The 22,491-nt window shown below is 40.2% G+C and overlaps 1 protein-coding gene across 6 annotated transcripts in view; it reads left to right on the plus strand.

Moving 5' to 3' along the window:
* Dab2 (DAB adaptor protein 2) overlaps positions 1-22,491 on the plus strand; it is a 52,947-nt gene that overhangs the window by 18,869 nt on the left and 11,587 nt on the right. For 3 of the 6 annotated variants that reach the window (XM_039103192.2, XM_039103193.2, XM_063282609.1), the window contains exons 2-9: positions 11,393-11,581; positions 12,517-12,656; positions 13,959-14,057; positions 17,020-17,151; positions 17,660-17,740; positions 18,498-18,524; positions 18,771-18,824; positions 19,218-19,280. In XM_039103192.2, the coding sequence (XP_038959120.1) occupies positions 11,491-11,581; positions 12,517-12,656; positions 13,959-14,057; positions 17,020-17,151; positions 17,660-17,740; positions 18,498-18,524; positions 18,771-18,824; positions 19,218-19,280 (687 nt within the window). In that variant the 5' untranslated portion in view covers positions 11,393-11,490. Of the gene's footprint in view, positions 1-11,392; positions 11,582-12,516; positions 12,657-13,958; positions 14,058-17,019; positions 17,152-17,659; positions 17,741-18,497; positions 18,525-18,770; positions 18,825-19,217; positions 19,281-22,026; positions 22,346-22,491 lie in introns of those variants that run through there. The other 3 variants (XM_039103194.2, XM_063282610.1, NM_024159.2) reach the window with 2 other exon arrangements.

Below are 22,491 nucleotides of genomic sequence, written 5' to 3' on the forward strand. Positions count from 1 at the left end.
TTTTTTTAAAGTAAGCAAACATTAAAAATCTTCTTAGTTGTTCATTCTTTAAAAACTTTCTGCCAGGATTTAGGATGAGGAAGACCCAGAAAGAAATATAATATCACCATCTGATAATAGAAGATGGAGTTTTTCTGTTAAGGTTATTGTTCCTGCTACTGCTGCTGATGCTGCTGTTTTACCTTGAGATGGAGTTTCACTTTGTAGCCCAGGCTAGCTTCAAACTCAAAAGCCTCTGTCTCAGCCTCCCACAAAATAGATTTGTTCTAAATCAATATTTCTAGGTTTGTTTATTTAACTTACACACCCTAATTTTCTAGGATGTTTTGTTTGCTTTGTTTGACTGGTTGGTTAGTTGGTTGGGTTTTTTTGAGACAGGGTTTCTCTGTGTAGCCTTGGCTATTCCAACTCCTGAGTGCTGGGACTAACAGGTGTGAGCCAACCACATCTGGCAAATGCTTTTTAAAATCTTCTTCTCAAATCAGGTCAGTATCCACTTCAACAGCAGTTGCTGTGGCATAGTGTTTTGATTTCTATCACAGCTACCAATTATAAGTGACATGACTAAGTTTGTATTCCCTGAAGAAAGCATTCAAGTGACAGAGGTGGCTTTACTGTTGCTGGTTGAGCAACAGCTTCACAGGGTGGAGGAGAAGGACCCAGGACCATTCTGGCACATTCTCATGGACTTTCTGGTCAAAAATCATTCACACTGGGCTTCTTACCCACTAGCGACTATTATTAGAGGCCCAAAGTACTAAAGTCTCATTTCTCAGGGGTTAGAGAGAAGGAAGCCTGACATTTGAGCCAGCTCTTCACTGGTCCCCGTCCTCTGCAAAGGAACTCGTCCTTCTCTATCCCCTACCTGAATCAAACTACTTTAATCCATTGGCTTCTTCCCAGAAATGCTTTGGTTCAAGGTACAAACTTGCTCTTCAAGTTCCCAGGCACTTTTGAGATGCAGAGTTCACAATACCCTTGGAAGAGCAGTCTGTGTCAAGCAAATCTCCCACCTCCCCAGAAAGCCATGTTCTCCTTTCTCCCAGAATCATAGAAGTCTTTCTTATGACCCTTTCCTCAGAATTCAAAGAAATCACTCAGGGCTTGCCCCATGAGTGAGATTACATATGTCTAAATGGAAGACAAGAGCTAATAAGGAACTGGCGTAGCTTAGGATGGGTCTCAGTACTGTGCTCCTGAGCAAGGAAGACACAGTGGCCACTTTATTGACCTTCTTCCTGCATAGCTCTGAAACACAGTGCAGAGGAATACAGTGCAAAAAGCATACAGGAGAATAAACACTGCCTTGTAAAGGAAATCTGTGCCCAATAATCCTAAACACAGAGCTCTGGTACAGTATACTATTCACTAGATGGAGCCCCAGCATGCTCTCCCTTGAAGTATGCAAGGTACATGGCCCACAGCCCGGGTGTGGGGACAAACAATCAGTGTTAACAACGTGAGGCAAAGACAAAGGTAATTTCTGAAGCTCCCTGATTCCTGTAAGCCAAAATTTCAATGCCACTTCCTTCTCCTTGTAGAATTGAATTACAGGACAAGGCTGGATTCTGGTTTTCCTGTTTCACCTAAGCTACGGGAGGTCATACTTAGGAGGGTAGAGTGTTGGCTCCCACAGCGAAGTCAAGACGCATGCATGTTGGGTGGTTTTGCTTTAGTTGTTGTTTTTGTTTGGTTTTCTTTTGTTTTTTGAGGCAAGGTCTCACTGTATAGCTCAGGTTGGCTTTAAACTCAAAGTGATCTATCTTAACTGGGCATGTGCCAGGATAATAGGCAGGTCTACAACACCTGGCTGTAGATATACTTTATAACATTGAACTTAAAAGCCTCACGTCCATACTAAAAAGCATTGCACGTGAGCCAAAAACCAGAGGAATATCCCAGCACCCCTTTCTTCCTAGAATCTCAGCATGGGGAGCATCCCTGCTTGCTTGGTTTATTCATATAGTTGTATTATCGTATCCAGGTTTCCCCAAGGACTGTAGCCTGTAGTTAGCAAAACTACTGTTCTGGCTTTTCCCTGCTTAATGGAGACAAAAGGTTGAGTGTGTCAACAGCAATCAGGGCACTGAAACAAATGACTAAAATTACAGCAGAAAGGTAACCACAAACTTGAGAGTTAGGTCTAAGTTGAGAACATGTTTCAGACACTCCAAGTGAGTTGGGTGGAGTGGCTAGGCTAAGAGAATGGGCCTTAATAGGGGTACACAGAGCTCCTTTAAAAGTTAACACTACCACCCCCAAACACCAATTATGTTGATTATTTCCTTTGACTCTGAAGGGTGATGTCCCTAATGCAAAACTGTTTTTAAAATGAAAAAGGCTGGGGGGGGGGGGTAGGCACAAAGTCAGGAAAGGTCAAAATGAATCAAAAACATTAAAAGTTATCAGTTTAAGACTTTTTAGCATGCTGAGGGAGGGAGGAAGGGAAGGAGGGAGAGAGAGAGAAAGAGAGAGAGAAGACAAAAGGCCAAGGTACTACATAGTAGAGAGTGTACTGAACTAAGAACTAAATTTAAAGTCTTTGATCTGTGAGATGTGTCTCAGACCTAGCCAAAACAGCCAGATCCAAAGGCCAAATATGATGTCTGCTATTTGGGCGGGGGTGGAGGGTGGGGGATGGGAAAGAATCCAATTACCGTGCAGAACGAGATGGTGCAAAACCCTTAACCTTTTTCTGCTTTGGTTCAGAGAAGACTATAAAACACTTGGATAAGTTGTTTTCTTCCTTTTTCCTTGCAATGCCTATCAAGCAAATTGGTTTGATTTGGTTTGGCTTGGCTTGGTTTGGTTTAGTGGTACAGGCAGTGGACCCTAGGGAAGACTAGCGGCATTCTCTGGCTGAGATACATTACACCTCTAGTCCCACAAGAGTTCTTGGTAGAGCCTCCATGTAATGAGCTTTGTATAGTCTGCCTTAAAATACAGCCTTTAAAAACAGACACGTACACTCTAGGAATAGTCCAATCGTGCCTCATTCTAGATTTCTCTAGGAACTAGATTTCTCCTAGTACTAGCTGTACCCAGCCCCGGCCGGCTTTTAATGCTTATGTTTTCTTTGACCCCAGGTTCCTAATTATTAAAAAAAAGAAAAAAAAGAGAAAAGAAAAGAAACCAGCTAGGTGGGAGTTATCAGGATAACTGCTGTCCTAGTATCCCACCATAACACCCAGAGTGAGGCAGGAGTGGCTAGCTGGCACTTTTGGTATACCCTCTAACCCTTTCCCCCAACTAACACACTTCTCTCTGTGTTTTAAGTTACTGACCATTGAAATACCTGCCGTGGAAGGCTGTTGACTACCACGCAGTATAACACGTGACATCTGGACACCAGGCTGTACCTTAACCATTCACTGCCTTCGTTAAACATTGGCTTGTTTTCTTTTTTAATTTTCTTTACTAGTTTTTCTAGAGTCCTATATACCTCTGATTGTCCCAGTTTTCACCATGTAGCCCAGGATGACCCCAAACTCACAGTAATCCTTCTGCCTCAGTTTAAAACAAAACAAAAACAAAAACAAAAACAAAACAAAACAAACAAAAAACCCACCAGATCCCTAGGTAGATGAGACTTTCAATGTTAAACGCTCACCTGAAATGCCTTCTCTATGACTGTCTGGGGAATTCTAGTTTGACTTACTTCTAAATATGTGGAAAGGCTTCTTACTCTTGCACCATCAGCTCTCCCAGTGAATGCTCGCTGCCAATGCATAGCCTGCATGGAAATGCCTAATGTATATTACTCAGGTATGAGATACCCCCAGTAGTCAATACTTACAAGAATGTCTTCCCAGGACTATTTTTTTTAAAGGTTTATTTATTTATGCGGATGCTGTAGCTGTCTTCATGCACACCAGAAGAGGGCATTGGATCCCATTATAGATGGTTGTGAGCCACCATGTGGTTGCTGGGACTTGAACTCAGGACCTCTGGATGAACAGTTCTTAATCACTGAGCCATCTCTCCAGCCCCCCCAGGACTCTTTTTGAGTATACATTAACATAGTCTAATTACCCAAATCAACAAGATGCAAAAATCTTTTGTTATTTTGTGTGTGTGTGTGTGTGTGTGTGTGTGTGTGTGTGTGTGTGTGTGTGTGTTTGTATGTGTGCCAAACAGTGTGTGGTATCAAAGACCAACTCTATGGAGTCATTTTTCTCTTTCTACTTTTCTGTGAGTTCCAGGGATGAATTGAGGTCACCAGGTTTTCGAGTAACTGCCTTTCGCTGAGCCATCTTTCTGATCTACAGAAGTCTTGCTGCCTGCTCAATTGGCCTTTGCAGAAAAGACTGTCACATTAGAATCATAAAGACAGAAGCAGTTAGGTGAGGAAGTCATTCGACTTGTGAGAGACTTAGAGCCTCCTCTCAATGCGTTTCCTCAGAGGTTACTTCATAGACAGTGGGACAGGTATTTGTTGCCACCCGTCCTGAGGTCTGGCTTATGGGTTAAGATTTCACATGACCTGTCATGTACTGGAGATGGAGCAGGCAGAGCGTGATGGCGGACAGGGAAGCATGTTCCCTGTCCAGGACAAAGTGTTGGGCACTCAGAGCAAAGATGCTTGCAGCGCTTTCTTAAGTCGCCTTAATTCGCTCCAGCATGTCTATTCCATGGAGTTCTCTCTGAGTACTGTAACTGGTATGTTAAACTGTCCTTGGGCTTGTGAACTTTTGAAAATATAGGTTAAAGGTTGGTGAGATTTGGGTGAGCAAATGACAAAAGAAAAACACATTCGAAGGAGGAAAACAAATTCAGTTTCGACCTGAACACCTTACCACAGTTATGTTTCGTGTGGTTCGGTGCATTTATTATTCCTAAAATAAAAGCACTTTTTGTATGGTTTTCAGAATAAAGGTTTTAGGATCTTGGTGTATGAAAATTCCCCTATGTCCACAATGGGTTGAGACAAGTATCCTTCCCCTCCCCCACAATTCTAAACATTCTTTGATGTTCAAAAACGATATGTGCATGGTTCACTTCAAACCATCTGCTATGTTTCTTCAGTGTATTTCAAATGATCTTTAGAGAATTAATAAGATAGCTCATGTAATGTAAATGCTAGGCAAATAGTTTTATACTATTAGGGAAAAGTTATATTAGGGAAAAGTAATTTTTTAAAATATCTGTACATATTCAGTACGGTTGATTTTCTTCGGCCTATTTTTGATCAGCATGTTTTTGAACTCACAGATGTAGAGCATTTGAATAGGGGATGCTGACTGGATTAGGTGTTTATACCATATTACCCTAAACTTTGAAATAAGATTCTCTACTATGTGTAGAAAGGGGCTACTGTCAAGTCCTTACCTTGTTATTCTAGCTCAAAGTTACTCAAGCATCTTGAGACTGACCAAATTCCTCCCTGTTCTGTATAACTGGAATAAGAGGTAGGTTAGAGGTTCAGGTCGGAGGACCTACCAAATTGTGTCATAATGTCACTTCAGAACCTCCAAGATATTGAGGAGTACCCCTGAGACACCAGTTCCAGTTCTCCTGATGGGAAGGAAAAGCAAACGATTTTAAGGTGTCAGGGTTTTTTTTTCCCCCTTATAAAGCCTAGACTAACTATTGTCCGCTGTGTTGGCTTTTCCAGGTTGCAAAATACTATGAGTCACCTTAAGGACAAAACAAACTATAGCTGACTTTTATTAGTGCAAACGACATAGTCATTCAAAGATGACTCATGCATCCTTCCGTTGTACATCTCGTTGAGCTTCTCAGAAACCAAGAAAAATGTTGCAAGCTCCAAAATCATCTGACTCCAGTGTCATGCAAGGAGGCCATTTTCATGTTACAGGGAGATTTGTCTGGAGTCCAGAAACTTAGACGTCTACACTCGAGTGGAAGCTAATCTTACTGACTCTTAAAGTTTCATTCTTACTGTTTTCTGTTTTACATGATGCCTTAAGGAGACCAGGATATAAGTTAACTTTCTATTCTTCAATTTTTATTCCTACAGATATGTGATCTTACTTCTCTTTTCAATCTTCTAATGAGGGAAACCTCCTGCTCTAGAAAACTAGGGAAAAAAAAACACCTCTGCTTAGAGAGAAGCCTTGTATGTATCTTGGAGAATTCATATCTAATCCTTTTCTTTTGCTATTGTGTGTAATTCCTAGATAATTTCTTCCCTCCTTAAACATAAGAACCATGGAATCATGCAGTAAATGAAAGACTATCTATAATTCAACATATAAATCCATTTTCTTTCAGAAGTTCATAACAGAGTTTTTCATTCCTATTTTTCTCTTTGTTACTGTAACTGTTCAGCCCTAAACAGTAAAGGGTATATAATCAAAGGAAGCCAAGTACTTTTCGAACAGTAACAATGCCATCAAAGTTGTGCCTTATCTAAGCGTGGTGGCACAAACCACTCAACACTTGGAAAGCTGAAGCCGGATGTGACAGTTTCAAAGCCCACAGTGTGTTTGAAGCCAGCCTGGTCGACTTAGTGAGACTTGGGCCAAAAATACTACAGTCAAAAGAATAAGAAAGCAAGGACCAAGTACCAGCAGAGGACTTTCCTGGTGTATGCAGGGTAATCTTTGGTGTTTCCTCCACACAAATAGTTGTCTTGGGTGTCTGAAGCAAAGGCATTGTTTATAAAAATACATGACGTGTAATTCTGCTCAGCTTCTGCCCTTTCTAATTTGACCCAGGAAGCCAACCCTTGATAGGGTCACTGGCCCTGTGTATATCCTGGTATGTCTTGTATGTTATGACTAAACCCACATGCCAAGCCACCATCCCCTCCTTCTTAGATGTATCAGAGAGCTTTGTGTTACTTCTTAGTTTTCTTTAAAATAGTAAAACATTAGAGTCAAAATTGCTAAATTGAATAAGCTAAGTCTTTTAAAAATAATGTTAGGTTAAATAAGTCTTTCCTTGTCAGAAACAAATCCTGTGGGAAGATGTGACAATGAACTCTGATACCTGTAGTAGCTTCTCAGCCTTTGACTCCACCTAGTTTGAATCTCTTACTTCCGCTGTCCACACTGGCCTGAGGAAGGCAGATTGGGAAAGCCCACAGGTGCTCCAGGTGCCTCCCACAAACAGACAAACGTGCATTCTATTTTGGAGAACATTCCTAGGGCTCATATTCTTGGCCTAGGAAATTAAAAGTATATTAAATACAGACATCCATATTAAAATACAGATATAGCCCACAAACCCCAAGCAATACCATTTTTTAAAGTGTATACCTATGGGTACTAAAGCTAAACTCTGTCACTTTTGAGATCTCCTCAAATCATAGTTTTACAGCCATAAAAATCGAGAAAAAGTTGGAGTCCAGCCCACATCTGCCATGTTAAAAGGACTTAATGTTAAGGTATAAGCCAGGTATAAAGTTATTTTCTGGATAAATGAGATGATAAAGGTAGGACACACCAAATCTCATTCAGAAAGCAAATTGCAGAAAACAGACAGGACCCTAAGCTGATTAAGCAAACATGAACTTATATGTTCTGGAACTCTCAGACCTCTGAGAAGAGAGGATCCTCGGCTAGTGTTGAAGTCCTGTGCTCTGAGTACCTCAGACCATGAAGCTAAAGAGAGTAGAGAAGGCTGAGGCTGGCACAACTAAGAGGAGCATGATGAAGCTAGATATGCAAGTCCAAGAAGGTCAGAAAGCTAGATTTGGCCCTCTCTTTCAGCTTGACAACCTCCCTCTAGCATGCTGAGGTCATGTGCCACCGGGTGAGCCACACACTGTGAAGTCCGATGGAAGAGGGAGGTTTTGAAGCTGCAACACCTTAATGACTGGTAGAGGCTACCCCTTTGCCCAGTCACCATCTGCACGGATGCTTCTACATGTTTTAACTGCTCACTGCAATACAGCAGGCGTTTCCATCTTACGAGATGAAATCTCTTCACACAAGGGAAGAGGTTCTCACCTCACTGCACAAAGGAAAGCTACGAAGTCCCAATGGACATCACATCTATTCCTGAAAGACAGTTTGTATCTTTGAGCTATGTTAACTCACCTCTGGAATTTAGTCACATCACCCTGCAGACCAAATTTCTCATTACATTTCTGACACCAAACCCAGATTTACTGCAGGGACCATAGAGAGTTGTGAGAACTTAGAGGTTGGAAATACATACAAATTCACACACATGGGCAAGGAGGACAAGTTACACTGCTCCAACAACCCAGGTTGCCATCCACATGAATGGTTCCCACATGCCAGATGAATCTTCTCATTCAAGGAGATTCTGGTCCTAAGGATTTGATAGACAAGCATAAAGTTGAACTGTTTGAGAGTGTGTGATCACCATGAGTATTTAGAAGGGAGTGGGGAGAGCTTTAGAAAGGACAAATAGGTACCCAAGGATATAGAGCCAGAGGCACCTCAGGAAATGAGGAAATGTAAGGATCTAAACCAAAAGCCATTCACAAAGAAACAGTGAGCTTGGAGCTTGCATCCAGATGTGAAGGTGATCAGGAGTGAAATATTTAAGAGCATTACATAGGAAGCAAAAATAGCAAATCTTTGCGTAAATTCATAGGGGCACTCCCACAGGAAGTTTTCCCACTTTTTTAAAATGTAGTGAAAATTTATCATTTAAAAACAATCCAGGGGTTGGGGATTTAGCTCAGTGGTAGAGCGCTTGCCTAGGAAGCGCAAGGCCCTGGGTTCAGTCCCCAGCTCCGGGAAAAAAAAGAAGAAAAGAGAAAAGAAAAGAAAAAAAAGAAAGAAAGAAAGAAAGGCATAGACCTGTGTGATGCGTACAGTAGGACTACTCAAATAGTTGGAAAGCAAAGTAATGGGTGTGGAAAGCAAAGTAATGGGTGTGTCAGGAGACCGGCAACAAAGTGACTTCGAAAGGAGAGTTGAGACAAACAGTTCTTTGAGGGTGGTGGAAAATGGGGAAAAGACACAAAGTAGCAATCTTTTCATCACAAGAAAATAATCATGATGACTAGGTTGCACTAAAGTATTTATTTATAACCTGGTGTCTGAACAGGGTTGGGGACCCATTGGAGAAAAGGGGACCATGTGGGAGAATGAGCATCGGTGTGTTTCCTTAGGGAGGAACTTAGTTCAACCCCTGCTTAGTTGTAGTAAATCCTCTGAGATGAAGAAAAGAGCTTCAGGGATAGATATAACTAAGAGAATCACTTATTGTGTCACCAAGAAAAACAGAGACCAATGAAAGCACAAAATAATACAGGTGTCATAGGCATCACCCGTGGCTGCTTCATCAAATTATTAAAAATGGATGAGTGGCTTAATGCAAGAGAAAGAGTGATTGCCACAGTGCTTCTGAAGGCAAGAAGTCCAAAATCAGGACATGACATACTTGGTTGTTTATGGAAGCTTTGAGGTAGAACCCATTCTGAGTTTATGCTCCCAGCTTGAGGTGAGCATTAGCTGTCACTTGGCTTTCCTTGGTTGGCAGATACTTCAAATCAAGCCCCTCTTTCGGATTCATGCTCCCACCTGCTTTGTGAGTCTCTCCCTCAAACCTTTCTCTCCCTTTTAGCAAGAAGGGTGTGAATCATTGGATTTAGATCCCTTCCCAAATCCAGGACAATCTAAGACTCGGGGAACTACATTTAAAGGCCACCACGTGTATACAATAAAACGCCTTTTGTAACAAGAATGTGATTTCTAAGATAAGATCCATTGATGGTATGTCAAGGGATTCTAACTCTGAGCCATACTGTGTAGGATAGAAACTGGTTCTGCTACTTGGCAGGTAGTGAAACTTCTGTGCCTTGGGAAGATGAATTAATCCTATAATGCAGGGATGTTGAGAATTTTTAAGAGTTAAAGAAGAAAAATTCAAGCCTTTTTTTTTTTTTTTAAATCTTCCATGACTGCAAAACAGCAGGTATTCCCATGTCGTAGGTTTGGTCAATGGTGTTGTCCCACATGTGGGACATAGTACAGAATGAAGAAGGCTTCTGTAGTAAGGAAGTGTCACAGACCAAAGACAGTTTTACAGTAAGTTTCTAAACCAAATAGAGTCTCTTCTCTACCACTGACCTATAGTTTTAGAATGCTCACCCTTTCAAGGTCCTCTAGATTGTGAAGAAACAGAATACCATGTGGTAAAAGAACCTTTGGAACATTAGTTTACCCCTGTGTGCTTGGCAATGGCTGTTTTTCTCTACTGTAATAGATGGGGAGGCCTTCTGAAGAGCCTGTGAAGCAACTGTTTGGAAGTTGCTGGTGCTGACTAATAGCATAAAGGCATTTATTAATATAGTCAATGAATTGTATAAGAAATACCCATAAATTCTCAGATGAACAATATTGATGGAAAGAAATGGAAGTCATTTATGTTACCAATTTTTCAAATAGCATCTGAACTAATGTTTCACTGAGGCAGTTTTACACGTATAGATCATTGCATTTTGCTCACAGTTACTCTCACTACCTTCTCCTTCCCAAACTCCTCCTATAAGCTACTCCCCTTCCTCTTCCTCTTTATGCATTCATGCTACATATGCATAGTATATGTCATATATCCATATATACATGTATATACACACATGCATACACATATATGACACACACACACATATATATATGTTTAAAGCTGGACTCCACATAAGAAAGAAATATTTGATATTTTCTCTTTCTCCCTTCACATGTCCTTCTGTTGTTTCCCCCTCTCTTCCTTCCCCAAACAAGTTCCATTCTGCTAATATGTCCTACCCACCTATGAGAGAGAACATGCAACGATTACCTTTCTGAATCGGATTTACGTTGCTTAACAAGTTGATTCCCAGCACTACTGTCCCCCTCCCCGCACACAGCCATGAAGGTATTTAAATCACAGTGCTTATACAGTGCTGGATGTCATGAGTAGAATCCTAATAACAGATTCTTCAATCTATCAGTAAAGTAATAACTCTGCTCTTTTCTACTTTGAGGAGTACTGGGGATGCAAGCCAGGCGGCAAGTCCTCTATACCCCTAGAGCACAACCGGCTATCTGAGCAATTTTGTAGATAGGGAAACTCCTAACATCCATTTCAATCAGTAACATCAGTTACCATCTTATCGAGCCCAGGAGGTTAGTTTCTATTTTGCTATGAAACCTAACCAGTTTGTGATCCCTATCTTTGATTATAGATTCTTATGCCAAAGCTCTAATGCAAGTTGTTGAACTAGGTAATCATTAAATGCTACCAGAAATCAAGTGCTTGAAGAAAAATTTACCAAACAATCTTTTCCCATTCTGGGAGCTTCAAAGGGAAGTCCTTTCCGAGTCCCCATCTAATAAATAGAGAAGGATTGGCAAATGTGTGCAGTTAAGAAGCGTACACTGACAACAGACTAGCCCCCGTGGACATGGGGGGTTGGGGTTTAAGTTTGTTCTATTTTTACATCACCATCCCTTTCCTTTGCCCTCAGGTGTGCATCGTGGGTTATGTTCATTTGAGACCTGCCCATCGGGGATTGCCTGATATCTGTGAGTGTCTGCTGCTGGGATTTCTGCTTGCATTCCTGTCATGTCTAATGAAGTAGAGACAAGCACAACCAATGGTCAGCCTGACCAACAGGCTGCACCGAAAGCACCATCAAAGAAGGAAAAGAAGAAAGGTATGGGCAAATGGCTCTTGTCTGTTGTCTGGCTATCATAGGAGTTTAGTCTCAAGTTCTTTCTTTTTGGCACAATTGACTGGTTTGCCTCGTGTAGACTTGTTTCGCCATCTCTGATTGTACCAACTTAGGTCCAATTAGGAAATTTTCATAGCATTTTGTTTAATCAAATGTCTTTTTAATAGTGATTTCATTTAGATAAATGATTAATCGTACAATCACAACTATTGTATAACTATCTTTCAGTAATTCATTTACAACTTTGTTTTACAAACATCACTGTTTTTGAAAAATCAAATTTTGGACTTTATTAGGTAGTTTTGGCCTTAACTACTGATAGATAGCCTTCAAGTCTTAGCCTGCCAGAGCTGGAGAATATGCCATGACCTTTCTCTTAGCTTTGACTGGTCCTTCAGCTCTAGGAATGAGACTGCACAGAACATTCGAGAGGAGAAAAGTAAACACAAAGAAAGGATAATTTCCAGTTGTAGCCTTGGCAATTTATTGCCAGTTCCTTTTGTTTTATTTGGTGGTTCAAAATATCAGAAAGTGGTTTGGGGCTTAATTTTTTTTCTTTCACTAAACAGAATATAACATTTTTCTAAACTTCCTTCAAAACAATGTTTCAGTGAAGAACCGGGAATTGTTTCTCAACTCCCAATTCCTGCATTGTCACAAATTTCTCATGACTTTTTGTGTCTTGAGAAAGTGTTTTGTGTTTGCTTTTATTTTTTCCTCCTTTTAATCTTAATTCTACAGTTGACATTATGAAACATGATTTTGCTCAGAAGAATAAGACAGTGGAAATCCCTTGTATGATCAACTGTGGTATAATCAAGATTTACAGTATTCCGTTTGGAGGGGAACACCTATGATCATACCTAAGGGTGACATTCAAATATAAGCTGTATCATGTACTTCCTTTTACTTCTTAGGTTCTGAAAAGACAGATGAGTATCTGTTGGCCAGGTTCAAAGGTGATGGTGTAAAATACAAGGCCAAGCTAATCGGTATTGATGATGTGCCTGATGCGAGGGGAGACAAAATGAGTCAGGATTCTATGATGAAACTCAAGGTAAAGGGAAGAAATCATTGTCTGCCTCAACCAAGGGTTGGAAAGAGGGGATCTATGAGTTCTCACCCACTCCCATCTATGTGACTGGAAAAGATTTTCTATTCACATTGATTCTATCCACATATCGATCCTCCAGTGTTTTCTTGTCAGAGAAGCTAGGGTTAATCTGCATCTTTTGAGTCCTGTTCTCGAATCCCTCTTTCATCAAGGATAGCAAGATTCTGGGAACCTTTTCATGTGGGTAGACTCAGTACTCGGATGAGCAAATATCCATCCCTAAATTTTCTATCCTGAAATGATTTTAAACATTGTGGACAGTTGTAAGTGATTGATCTTCTGCAAGGAAGACACAGAATAGGGACTAGGACACATTCTAGAGGCAGAGACACTATCCTCAATGACAAGCTGGATTAGACCAGAGAAATCAATGAGCTCTGTGCTCAAGTAAGAGATCGTGCCTCAGTATAGAAACCAGAGAGCAATCAAGAAAGATGTTCATCATCATCCCCTGACCTCCACACACGTGTATACTGTACACTTATACATATTCCAAAGTAATAAAAACTAAATAAAAATTTTAAAAGAAGTCACATGCATACACACATATGACCTATGTGTCTGACTATTGACTGAGAAAGTATGTAGGTAAAATACAGGACTCTACTTGTGGATTTGTTTGTGAATGTGTGCACATGAGTGTGGATAGAGGTTGACAATGAATGCCTGCCCTAATTATCCTTCACCTTACTATTTGAGGCAGTATCTCATGGAACCTGGAGCTTACCATTTGATTAAAGTGGTTGCCCAGCAAGGTCAAGGGATACTACAGTCTCTGCCTTCCCAGCACTGAGATTCCTGGTGTACCCCACAGTGCTTGTACTTTTTATGTGGGTTCTTGGAGAATCAAACGTGAATGTTCTTGCTTGTACGACAAATACTTTACCAACTTAGCTATCTCTCCAGGCCCAGTGCTTCAGGATTTAAATTTCTATACTATGTTACCATGTGGACCCAATAAAACAATACAAGATTTAGTTGAGCCAGCTTCAATGTGCGTGTGTGTTAGAGATATTAAATGCATGCTCTTGTACATATTGGGCAAGCACACTGTCACTGAGCTCCATTCCTATCCCTAGAAAAAATACGTATCTCTTCTACACCATCCAATCACCGTTGAGGAAAGGTGCTTAATCCCTCCACAGGTGCCATACAAGCTAAAACAAAGCAGTTTGTCTAAGTTTTGTCATCAGAAGTATTCTAGAATACTTTAAATACATTTCTTTTATTTTCCAATCTCACCAGGGAATGGCAGCAGCTGGTCGCTCTCAGGGACAGCACAAGCAAAGGATCTGGGTCAACATTTCCCTGTCTGGCATAAAAATTATTGATGAGAAAACCGGGGTAAGAATGTGTGCTTGCTGGCAATGGGTGACCACCTAAGTCTGACCATAGTTGATTTCCAGTGGGAAACTTCCTTTTCTTCCTCAGAGTAGGGAAAAGAAAAATACCGTGCACTACTTCTCCGAAATAGACAATAAAAACAGAGAAGGAAGGCAAGGTATCCCATTTGGAACTTCATTTCCTATGAGAGACACAGATGAGACCCTAAACACAAGGGTGCTACCACTGTTGCATGGTATTTGCTTTGACCTTGAGACTACACTAGGTTAATCTTAATATCTAGCTTATTTTAATGTGTTAGTCATATGTGAATTTGGCAGTTGGTTCAAAACCTTTAGAATAATTTTTATCCCCATCCGTCCCAACCTGCAGGTGTAGCTTTCTTTCTTGACTGTTGTTTTAGGTGGGTTTTTTTTTCTCTTTTCTACTTGTGGTAGGGATTGTTCTATCACAGAATCAGTGTTGCTTCTGTATTGTTTGTCTACTCTGATCAGCATATGACAGCTATAGTATTCCAAATTTTCTGTGGCACTTTTCCTTTATTCTATAGAACATGGTAGGAATCATTCACTTACAGTGTCATTAGTAACTCTGCTATATTCATAGCAAGACACTATGACAAGATGCCTTTCTTTTTTTTTTTTTTATTATTAACTTGAGTATTTCTTATATACATTTCGAGTGTTATTCCCTTTCCCAGTTTCCGGGCAAACATCCCCCTCCCCCCTCCCCTTTCTTATCGGTGTTCCCCTCCCCACCCTCCCCCCATTGTCCCCCTCCCCCCAACAGTCTAGTTCACTGGGGGTTCAGTCTTAGCAGGACCCAGGGCTTCCCCTTCCACTGGTGCTCTTACTAGGATATTCATTGCTACCTATGGGGTCAGAGTCCAGGGTCAGTCCATGTATAGTCTTTGGGTAGTGGCTTAGTCCCTGGAAGCTCTGGTTGCTTGGCATTGTTGTACATATGGGGTCTCGAGCCCCTTCAAGCTCTTCCAGTTCTTTCTCTGATTCCATCAACGGGGGTCCTATTCTCAGTTCAGTGGTTTGCTGCTGGTATTCGCCTCTGTATTTGCTGTATTCTGGCTGTGTCTCTCAGGAGCGATCTACATCCGGCTCCTGTCAGTCTGCACTTCTTTGCTTCATCCATCTTGTCTAATTGGATGGCTGTATATGCATGGGCCACATGTGGGGCAGACTCTGAATGGGTGTTCCTTCAGTCTCTGTTTTAATCTTTGCCTCTCTCTTCCCTGCCAAGGGTATTCTTGTTCCCCCACCCCCCTTTTTTTTTCTTTTTTCTTTTTTCTTTTTTTCGGAGCTGGGGACCGAACCCAGGGCCTTGCGCTCGCTAGGCAAGCGCTCTACCGCTGAGCTAAATCCCCAACCCTTCTTGTTCCCCTTTTAAAGAAGGAGTGAACCATTCACATTTTGATCATCTGTACAAGATGCCTTTCTAACCCATTATCTAGAATGCAAAATGTCTGCAAGACTTAGGGACAGGGCACCATGGCAACTGCCAATTCAGCTTGCTGGTCTTATTATCTTTCAGCCCTTGATAACTTTTTACCTCATGTCTTCCAGAGAATGGTGACAGGTTTCTCTCATAATGAGCATTATTCCTTTCTTCTCCAAATATAACCCCTTTATAATAAGTTAGTTCTAGTATACACAGAAGATGGTAATATGGATTCATAACACCTATAGGAAACCATATAACATTATAATTTTGCTTTGCAAAAATCTTCACTTGACAGCTCCAAATGTCTTGTAGACTAAAGGGTGGTTATTAACTGGAACTCAGCACTTCAGAAGTATCACGTGACTTACCTTTTCAGTGATCACAGGCATTGGAAATAAAATTCAAGACACCTTTTGCCACCTACAGATATCTTTGAAGAGTTAAACCCTGATGTGTGCTGGAAAGAATCAAGAGAGAGAGGGTGGTTGGGGGAAAGAGGAAATAAACCAATAGAGTCTCTTGTCTATTTGACTTCTAAGAACATGGTCCTTCTAGGACAGGTTAAATATGCTTATGTCAGTGTTTCATACCTCTAGAATTTACTGGGTTTTGTCATTTCAATGAAAAGACACGATGGGTCTTTGGTTGTTGTCTAAGAGTCCTATGGACAATCGACCAGCTTAGACTGTTCATTTAAGTTTGTCATTTACTTAGGAAGATAGGCCTATTTAGGTTTTGTTTTATTTTGGATTTTCTTGTCAGTCTTTTATTGCGGGGAGCGGCTCTCATTTGGGCATTTGCTCAGGTGGTTGTTCGGCTGGTCAGCTGGTTTGAGATACTACCTTGTTGTATTGCCTGATTTGGTCTTGGAGTCATAAGGTAGACTAATGCCCTGCCTCAAATTCCCAGGGACTATAAAGGCCACATCACACCCAGCTCAACTCTGGTTCAAGGGTTGCCTTCTCCTCCTTAACTTCACAAACTATTGAACCTCCCCTCTATCCTTCCTTGCAGGAGAGAGAGAGAGAGAGAGAGAGAGAGAGAGAGAGAGAGAGAGAGAGAGAGAGAGAGAGAATATAAATGAGAATTTGTCAAGTACTTATATTGTTAAAAAGAATGTTTGGATGTTTTCCTACTTTTGTTTTCTATATTTGGAGCCTTTTTTTTTTTAAGGTTTAATTATTTTATGTATATGACTACATTGTCCTTGACACACCAGAAGAGGGCACCAGATCCAATTACAGATGGTTGTGCGCCACCATGTGGTTGCTGGGAATTGAACTCATGACATTTAGAAGAGCAGCCAGTGCTCTTAATCACTGAGCCATCTCTCCAGCCCATTGGAGCCTTTTCTATCAAAAATAAATCTAGATCTAGCCTTGAACCAAAGACTAAAAAAAATTTTCCAAAGCATTAAACTCTTTGTCTATCCCTTTACAATTGTTTCTGATGGCCAACAAGTCCGTTCTTTATTACTCATTGTTGTTTTTCTATGTTCCCTTTTAAGGTAATAGAGCATGAACATCCAGTAAATAAGATTTCCTTCATTGCTCGTGATGTGACAGACAATAGAGCATTTGGTTATGTGTGTGGAGGAGAAGGCCAGCATCAATTTTTTGCTATAAAAACAGGGCAACAGGTAAGCTCTATACCCTTGAGGACTGGTCCTCTGTTGGGAATAGAGGTGTTTATTATTTCAACAGTATTTACTGGAAACAATTCCTTAGGCCAACACTTACCCTTTAGTCATCATTCAGAAAATGACTTTTGCCTAAGAATCTATTTAAAATGTTACTGATATGCATGTGTGGCAAAAGAATCATGAGAATGACTTTCTATTAATGCTCCTAATGAATTTAGAACAGTAATGAGTTCCCAGGAACCTTGAAGGAACTCCAAAAAATGCATGGTACCTCTTGTTTTGTCTGAGTACTTGAAATATTCTATTGTGGTAACTATGTTCTTAACATTAATGAAACATTTATTAACCCTGTGTTCTTTAGTTATCTGAGGGTAGCAATTCTCTGTGAATCAGGGGAGGGCTGTAAGCAATCTCAAGTGGAAATAAAAAAATATTAATGGCAACTGAATACGGGCAAGGAAAGAAGATAAGAACAAAATGTTGTTAATGCTTTCTATTGTCTTAGGCTGAACCATTAGTCGTCGATCTTAAAGACCTTTTTCAAGTTATCTATAATGTAAAGAAAAAGGAAGAAGAAAAGAAAAAGGCAAGTACTGTTTGATAGGCGTTCTACTGGATTGAAAACTATACTCAGGGCCACATTTAATGTTGTGTGCCATGTCTGAAGAGTCCGGTTTCTCTCCTTCAAGTCTAGAATTGTCTGTTGTTCTTAGTAGGACAATGGTAATTGTATTAGGAGTATCTGATTTGCTGTCTCTGGCTCCTTACAATATTCAGAGTAGTTTCAGGACTTCACAAAGCAAGTGTCTTAGTTAGAGTTTCTATTGCTGCGAAGAGACGTCATGAGCACTGCAGCTCTTACAAAAAAGTTAATTGGGGGCTGGCTTACAGTTTCAGAGGTTTAGTCCATTATCATCGTGACAGAAAACTTAGTGCTCTGCAGGCAGACATGGTGCTGAAGGAGCCATCTTGGTTGGCAGGCAGCAGAAGGAGACTGTCACACTGGCCAGACTTGAATATATGAGACCTCAGAACCCACCTCCAGTGACATACTTCCTCTAAGAAGGCCACACCTACTCCAAAAGCCACATCTCCTAATAGTGCTACTCTCTATGGGCCAAGCATTCATACACATGAGTCTTTGGGGGCCATTCCTGTTCAAACCACCATAGAAACCTAGCTTAATTCTAGAAAGAGTTCAAATCCACTATCTATGTCAAAGGGGGAGGGGAAACACAGCGTAACATATACAAGAGTTTTTTCCTTTTACCTATGAATCAGGACGTGTTGTTTCTTTGTCAACTCTCTTCCCAAGCTCACTGAATCTGCATCTTTCCTTTTAGGTTGAAGAAGCCAACAAAGCGGAAGAGGTAAAGCTGCCTCTTACTTCTTGTGATGAGTGTGATGTGTAGAGGCCATGTTTGCTATCTACAAGAGCGCATTCCCTTCCTGACTTGATCCTCTGGGCTAGGGGCCAGTCTTTTCACAGAAGATAAATAGTTACATTATTTGGGACCACGTTGTAACAGCTTAATGGGGGGTAATCAGGCAAGGAAATAAATTCTATGGGGCTTCGTCATTAACTAAATCCTTTAATATTTGCCTTTTATTTTCAGAATGGGAGTGAGGCCCTAATGACCCTTGATGATCAAGCTAACAAACTGAAGCTGGTATGTTTGTGATGTTTTGTGATTCTTACTCATTTGAACATGAGTTTCTACCTCCTGTAGATGTGGCTAATACTGGACCTATATTGAATCCATAGGAAAATTCAATTGGGATGCTGTTTTCATGTAATATCTATATTAATCTACAACATAGTATTCTCAGTAGGTCACCAGAATCTAATACAGTACTTTAAGGTGTCGAGCAGAGCAATATGCTTGGGAACAAGCCTAACACTTCTTGACATAAGGAGCTTAGTATCAAATCTGTATGAAATCAACTACAATCCGATCGTGACAACTATTGTCTATATTTTAGGACACAAACAATTACAGTGATAGACAAAGTAATTGTTTTTTAGTAGACACATCTGAATCTAATCCAAATACTTTTTTAAGGGTGTTGACCAGATGGATTTGTTTGGGGACATGTCTACACCTCCTGACCTAAATAATCCAACAGTAAGTGTTTCATTTTTAAATTTGCAATATAAGTGAAATAACATCTATAATCCAAATTTACAATTAACCAGAGAGCTTGAGCATTTCATGAAAACTTTGAATGTCTTGATTTTTGCTCATGAAATGAAAGTGATTACTAGAAAAATAATTTGGATCTTAAGTGACCGTAGAACCTACTATTACTAATTCAGATACATTAGTATAGCATAGAGGTTAAATCCGTGCTACTATACCGCCAATGTAATCCTTCTTGGTAATATCTTGGGATCAGAAGGAGATGCTGAATTCTAATTCTTGACATAAGGCAATTTGTAGGAAGTATGTTTGTTAAATGATAAATCCTAAATTGTCTTAGCTTCTTCATTTTTTCTGCCTTTCTTTTTTTCCAATTTAGCAGCATGAGTTTGACATTAATAGTTAACTGAGTCATTTGATGGTTAACAAAAGTCTTTGTTTTAGAAAAGTGAACATCATTGTACAGCATTATGATATAGCAAGGATTGATGAATCCTTGACTTATTCTTCAGATCTTCTATGAGACAGACCTCAGACAGAATTATTCATGTCATTTTGAATGACTTCCATCAACTTCTACTATTTATTTCCTAGTTTCCTGAGCACCTGCTATTGGCAAGACATAGCAGCAATCAAGACATACACTGGTGTTATCATCAACCATTCTGACTAGCAAGGAGCATGCTAAGACTAGTGACAGAGCCACCTGAATGATGCTAATTTCAGTATGTTCACCTAGTTTGCAGATTCAGATGCTGCTTCTGAGGAAGGGAGCTCCTCAAAGATGACAAGGCAATAACTGGATGAGTAGAGAGTACATATACAACAATGGGGGAGATGATTAGTACATATACAACAATGGGGGAGAGGATTAGTACACATACAATGATGGGGGACATGGCTGGCTAAGACTTCCACATCAAAAGATCATCAAGTAGGTCTCCGTGATGTGAAAATGATCTCAGGAACTGAAGTAAGTCAGAGAGAGACTGGGAAAGATTCTCCCCTCCCACAGTGCTGCAGAGTAGTACGGCAGGCAGAACCTAACTGCATAAACCCACAAGTCAACTGAAGTGTGGACTATTCATTTTTCTCTGTATACTGGTGTGGGAATTGCACTGTGTGGTGGCATCTCAAAGTCCTTACAGAGCCTACAATAGAGGAGTTAGAACTACTGTATAGTCTTTCAAATAGTGAGTCCTTCCTTACTTGTCCTTTCATTTTTTTTATAATGCTTCTTAACTGTTTTCAGGGTAAGATTTTTGGCATGTTAGGTTAGCTGATACTGGAAGGACCATCCTAGCTCTGGGCTTTTTTAGATTTCATAAACAGTCTTGGCAATTCTTTATTAGCTCCTTGAAGGAAATCGATATCTGTGGGAGTCTATTTCCCAAATGTCACTCTGAAACAGACACTCCAAGAGAGAGGAAGGTTCTCAAGACATGAGTGGAATTTCAGAGGAAGAAGCAAGGAGGCGCTAACTGCTTAATTGGCTTTTGTGCACTTCTGAAGCATTCCACCAGTGAAAAATAGCTCGGAGAAACCATATTTTCATATTCCATTCATTTCAAACTAAAAATGTTTTTGATTTGTAGAAATTCAAGTTTTAGTTTAAAAATAAGTTAAAATAATAAATTTAATCAGAGTAGGTAATATCTGATAAGTTTTGTCATTGTTGTTGTTGCTGCTGTTGCTGTTGTTGTCATTGTTGTTTTAAGCTAACAGGGCTAATTATGTGCTGGTTAGATTTTGGCAATGTGTTCTTTCACATTGACTCCATACGTAGAGGTCACAAAATAGATGTTCCTCTAGTAAAACTAGCATGCCCCAGAATTTTTTCAATTCTTACAACTGCTCTGAAAAATGTCAAGTGTAAGAGAAAAAACTAAATTACTTAGACTCCATTTGTTATCCAAAGAGGCTGCAGTTCCTCCCAAATTAATGATGTGCTGGGCATCCCTTAGAACATAACTTTTTTGTAAAGTGAGGGAAGCATTATGTTTCATGCTGTTTAAGAGATAGAGAAGACGGCACAGAGACACAAAGACAGGCAAAGAGTAAGGAGGGAGAGCAGAAAGATAGAAGGTGTTTGATCTTGAACTTTAAAAACCTGACCACTTCAAAGACTACAAGAAATAATCCATCATCACAGAGATTAAACGTGACATGAGAGGATTCGATTAGGGTAAAATTGTAAATAGGATATCGAAATACATGTTGTATACCCCCATAACATGGCATGGAGGTAGACACAGCTATACCAGAAATAGAAGTATCAATAAGAAAAGCATAAAGAAAAATGTGAATTTGAGCTGGGTGATTTAAGTATACAGGACACGATGTAGTATCTAGGGTAAAAGCAAGTGGGGTCCTACCATGTAGCAGTCTGAAAAAACCATCTTGAGAAGCTGGTTTTAATTTGCATAAGGAATACAGAAAGCCAACAGTGGGGTTGAGGCCTGGGCTAATAACCATTTCTGGGAAGCTAGCTATCCCCTTCAGACCCCCTTGCAGAAGTGACTTGATTCACTTTCACAGCTGTCCAAAGGTACTCCATGGTAGCCAAGCGTGCCAAAGGTCCAGACAGTCCAAGGAAACCCTGATGAAGCTCTGACCTCAGGAATAGACAAAAGAGTCTTCTGTCCATCCACTCTAGTCTTTTAATTAGACTCTTAAATTTGGATTGACAACAGCCCTAACCTGAGGAGAGCCTTATACATTTTGCTTGTAGGGTGACTATTCAGAAGTCTAACATTGTGGCTCCTGTTTGGTGTTCTAAGAACTTCTTCTGAAGTATCTGGAAAGGAGAACTCTGCCAGCTGTGAAAACCCAACTGTGCTAACTGAGAGGTGGCTCAAAACAAATAAATACTGAAATCAAGCTTCCCGAATGCATCTTCTCCCACCTTTTGATTGCTTAAAAATCCCCTCATTAAGAAGTCTCCCATTCGTTTGATTAAAAGCTTTTAAATTTAAGCTCTTTCTTCTGATGAATTCTTCTAGTTAGTTGTAAAACGGAAACCAGCTTTAAAAAAAAAATGGAAAGAAAAACTGATTTTATATTTTCCAGTAAAGAAAGTCAAATTGATTAAAAGGAGAGACAATGATTTGGGACTGATTTTGTTGCCTCTTCTATGGTCACAAAAAAGAAATGGAACATTTTCTTTGTTTAAAAGACAGAGACTTTTGAACCCTTT

This window comes from Rattus norvegicus, chromosome 2 (assembly GCF_036323735.1).
Source record: "Rattus norvegicus strain BN/NHsdMcwi chromosome 2, GRCr8, whole genome shotgun sequence".
NCBI classification, from domain to species: domain Eukaryota; kingdom Metazoa; phylum Chordata; class Mammalia; order Rodentia; family Muridae; genus Rattus; species Rattus norvegicus.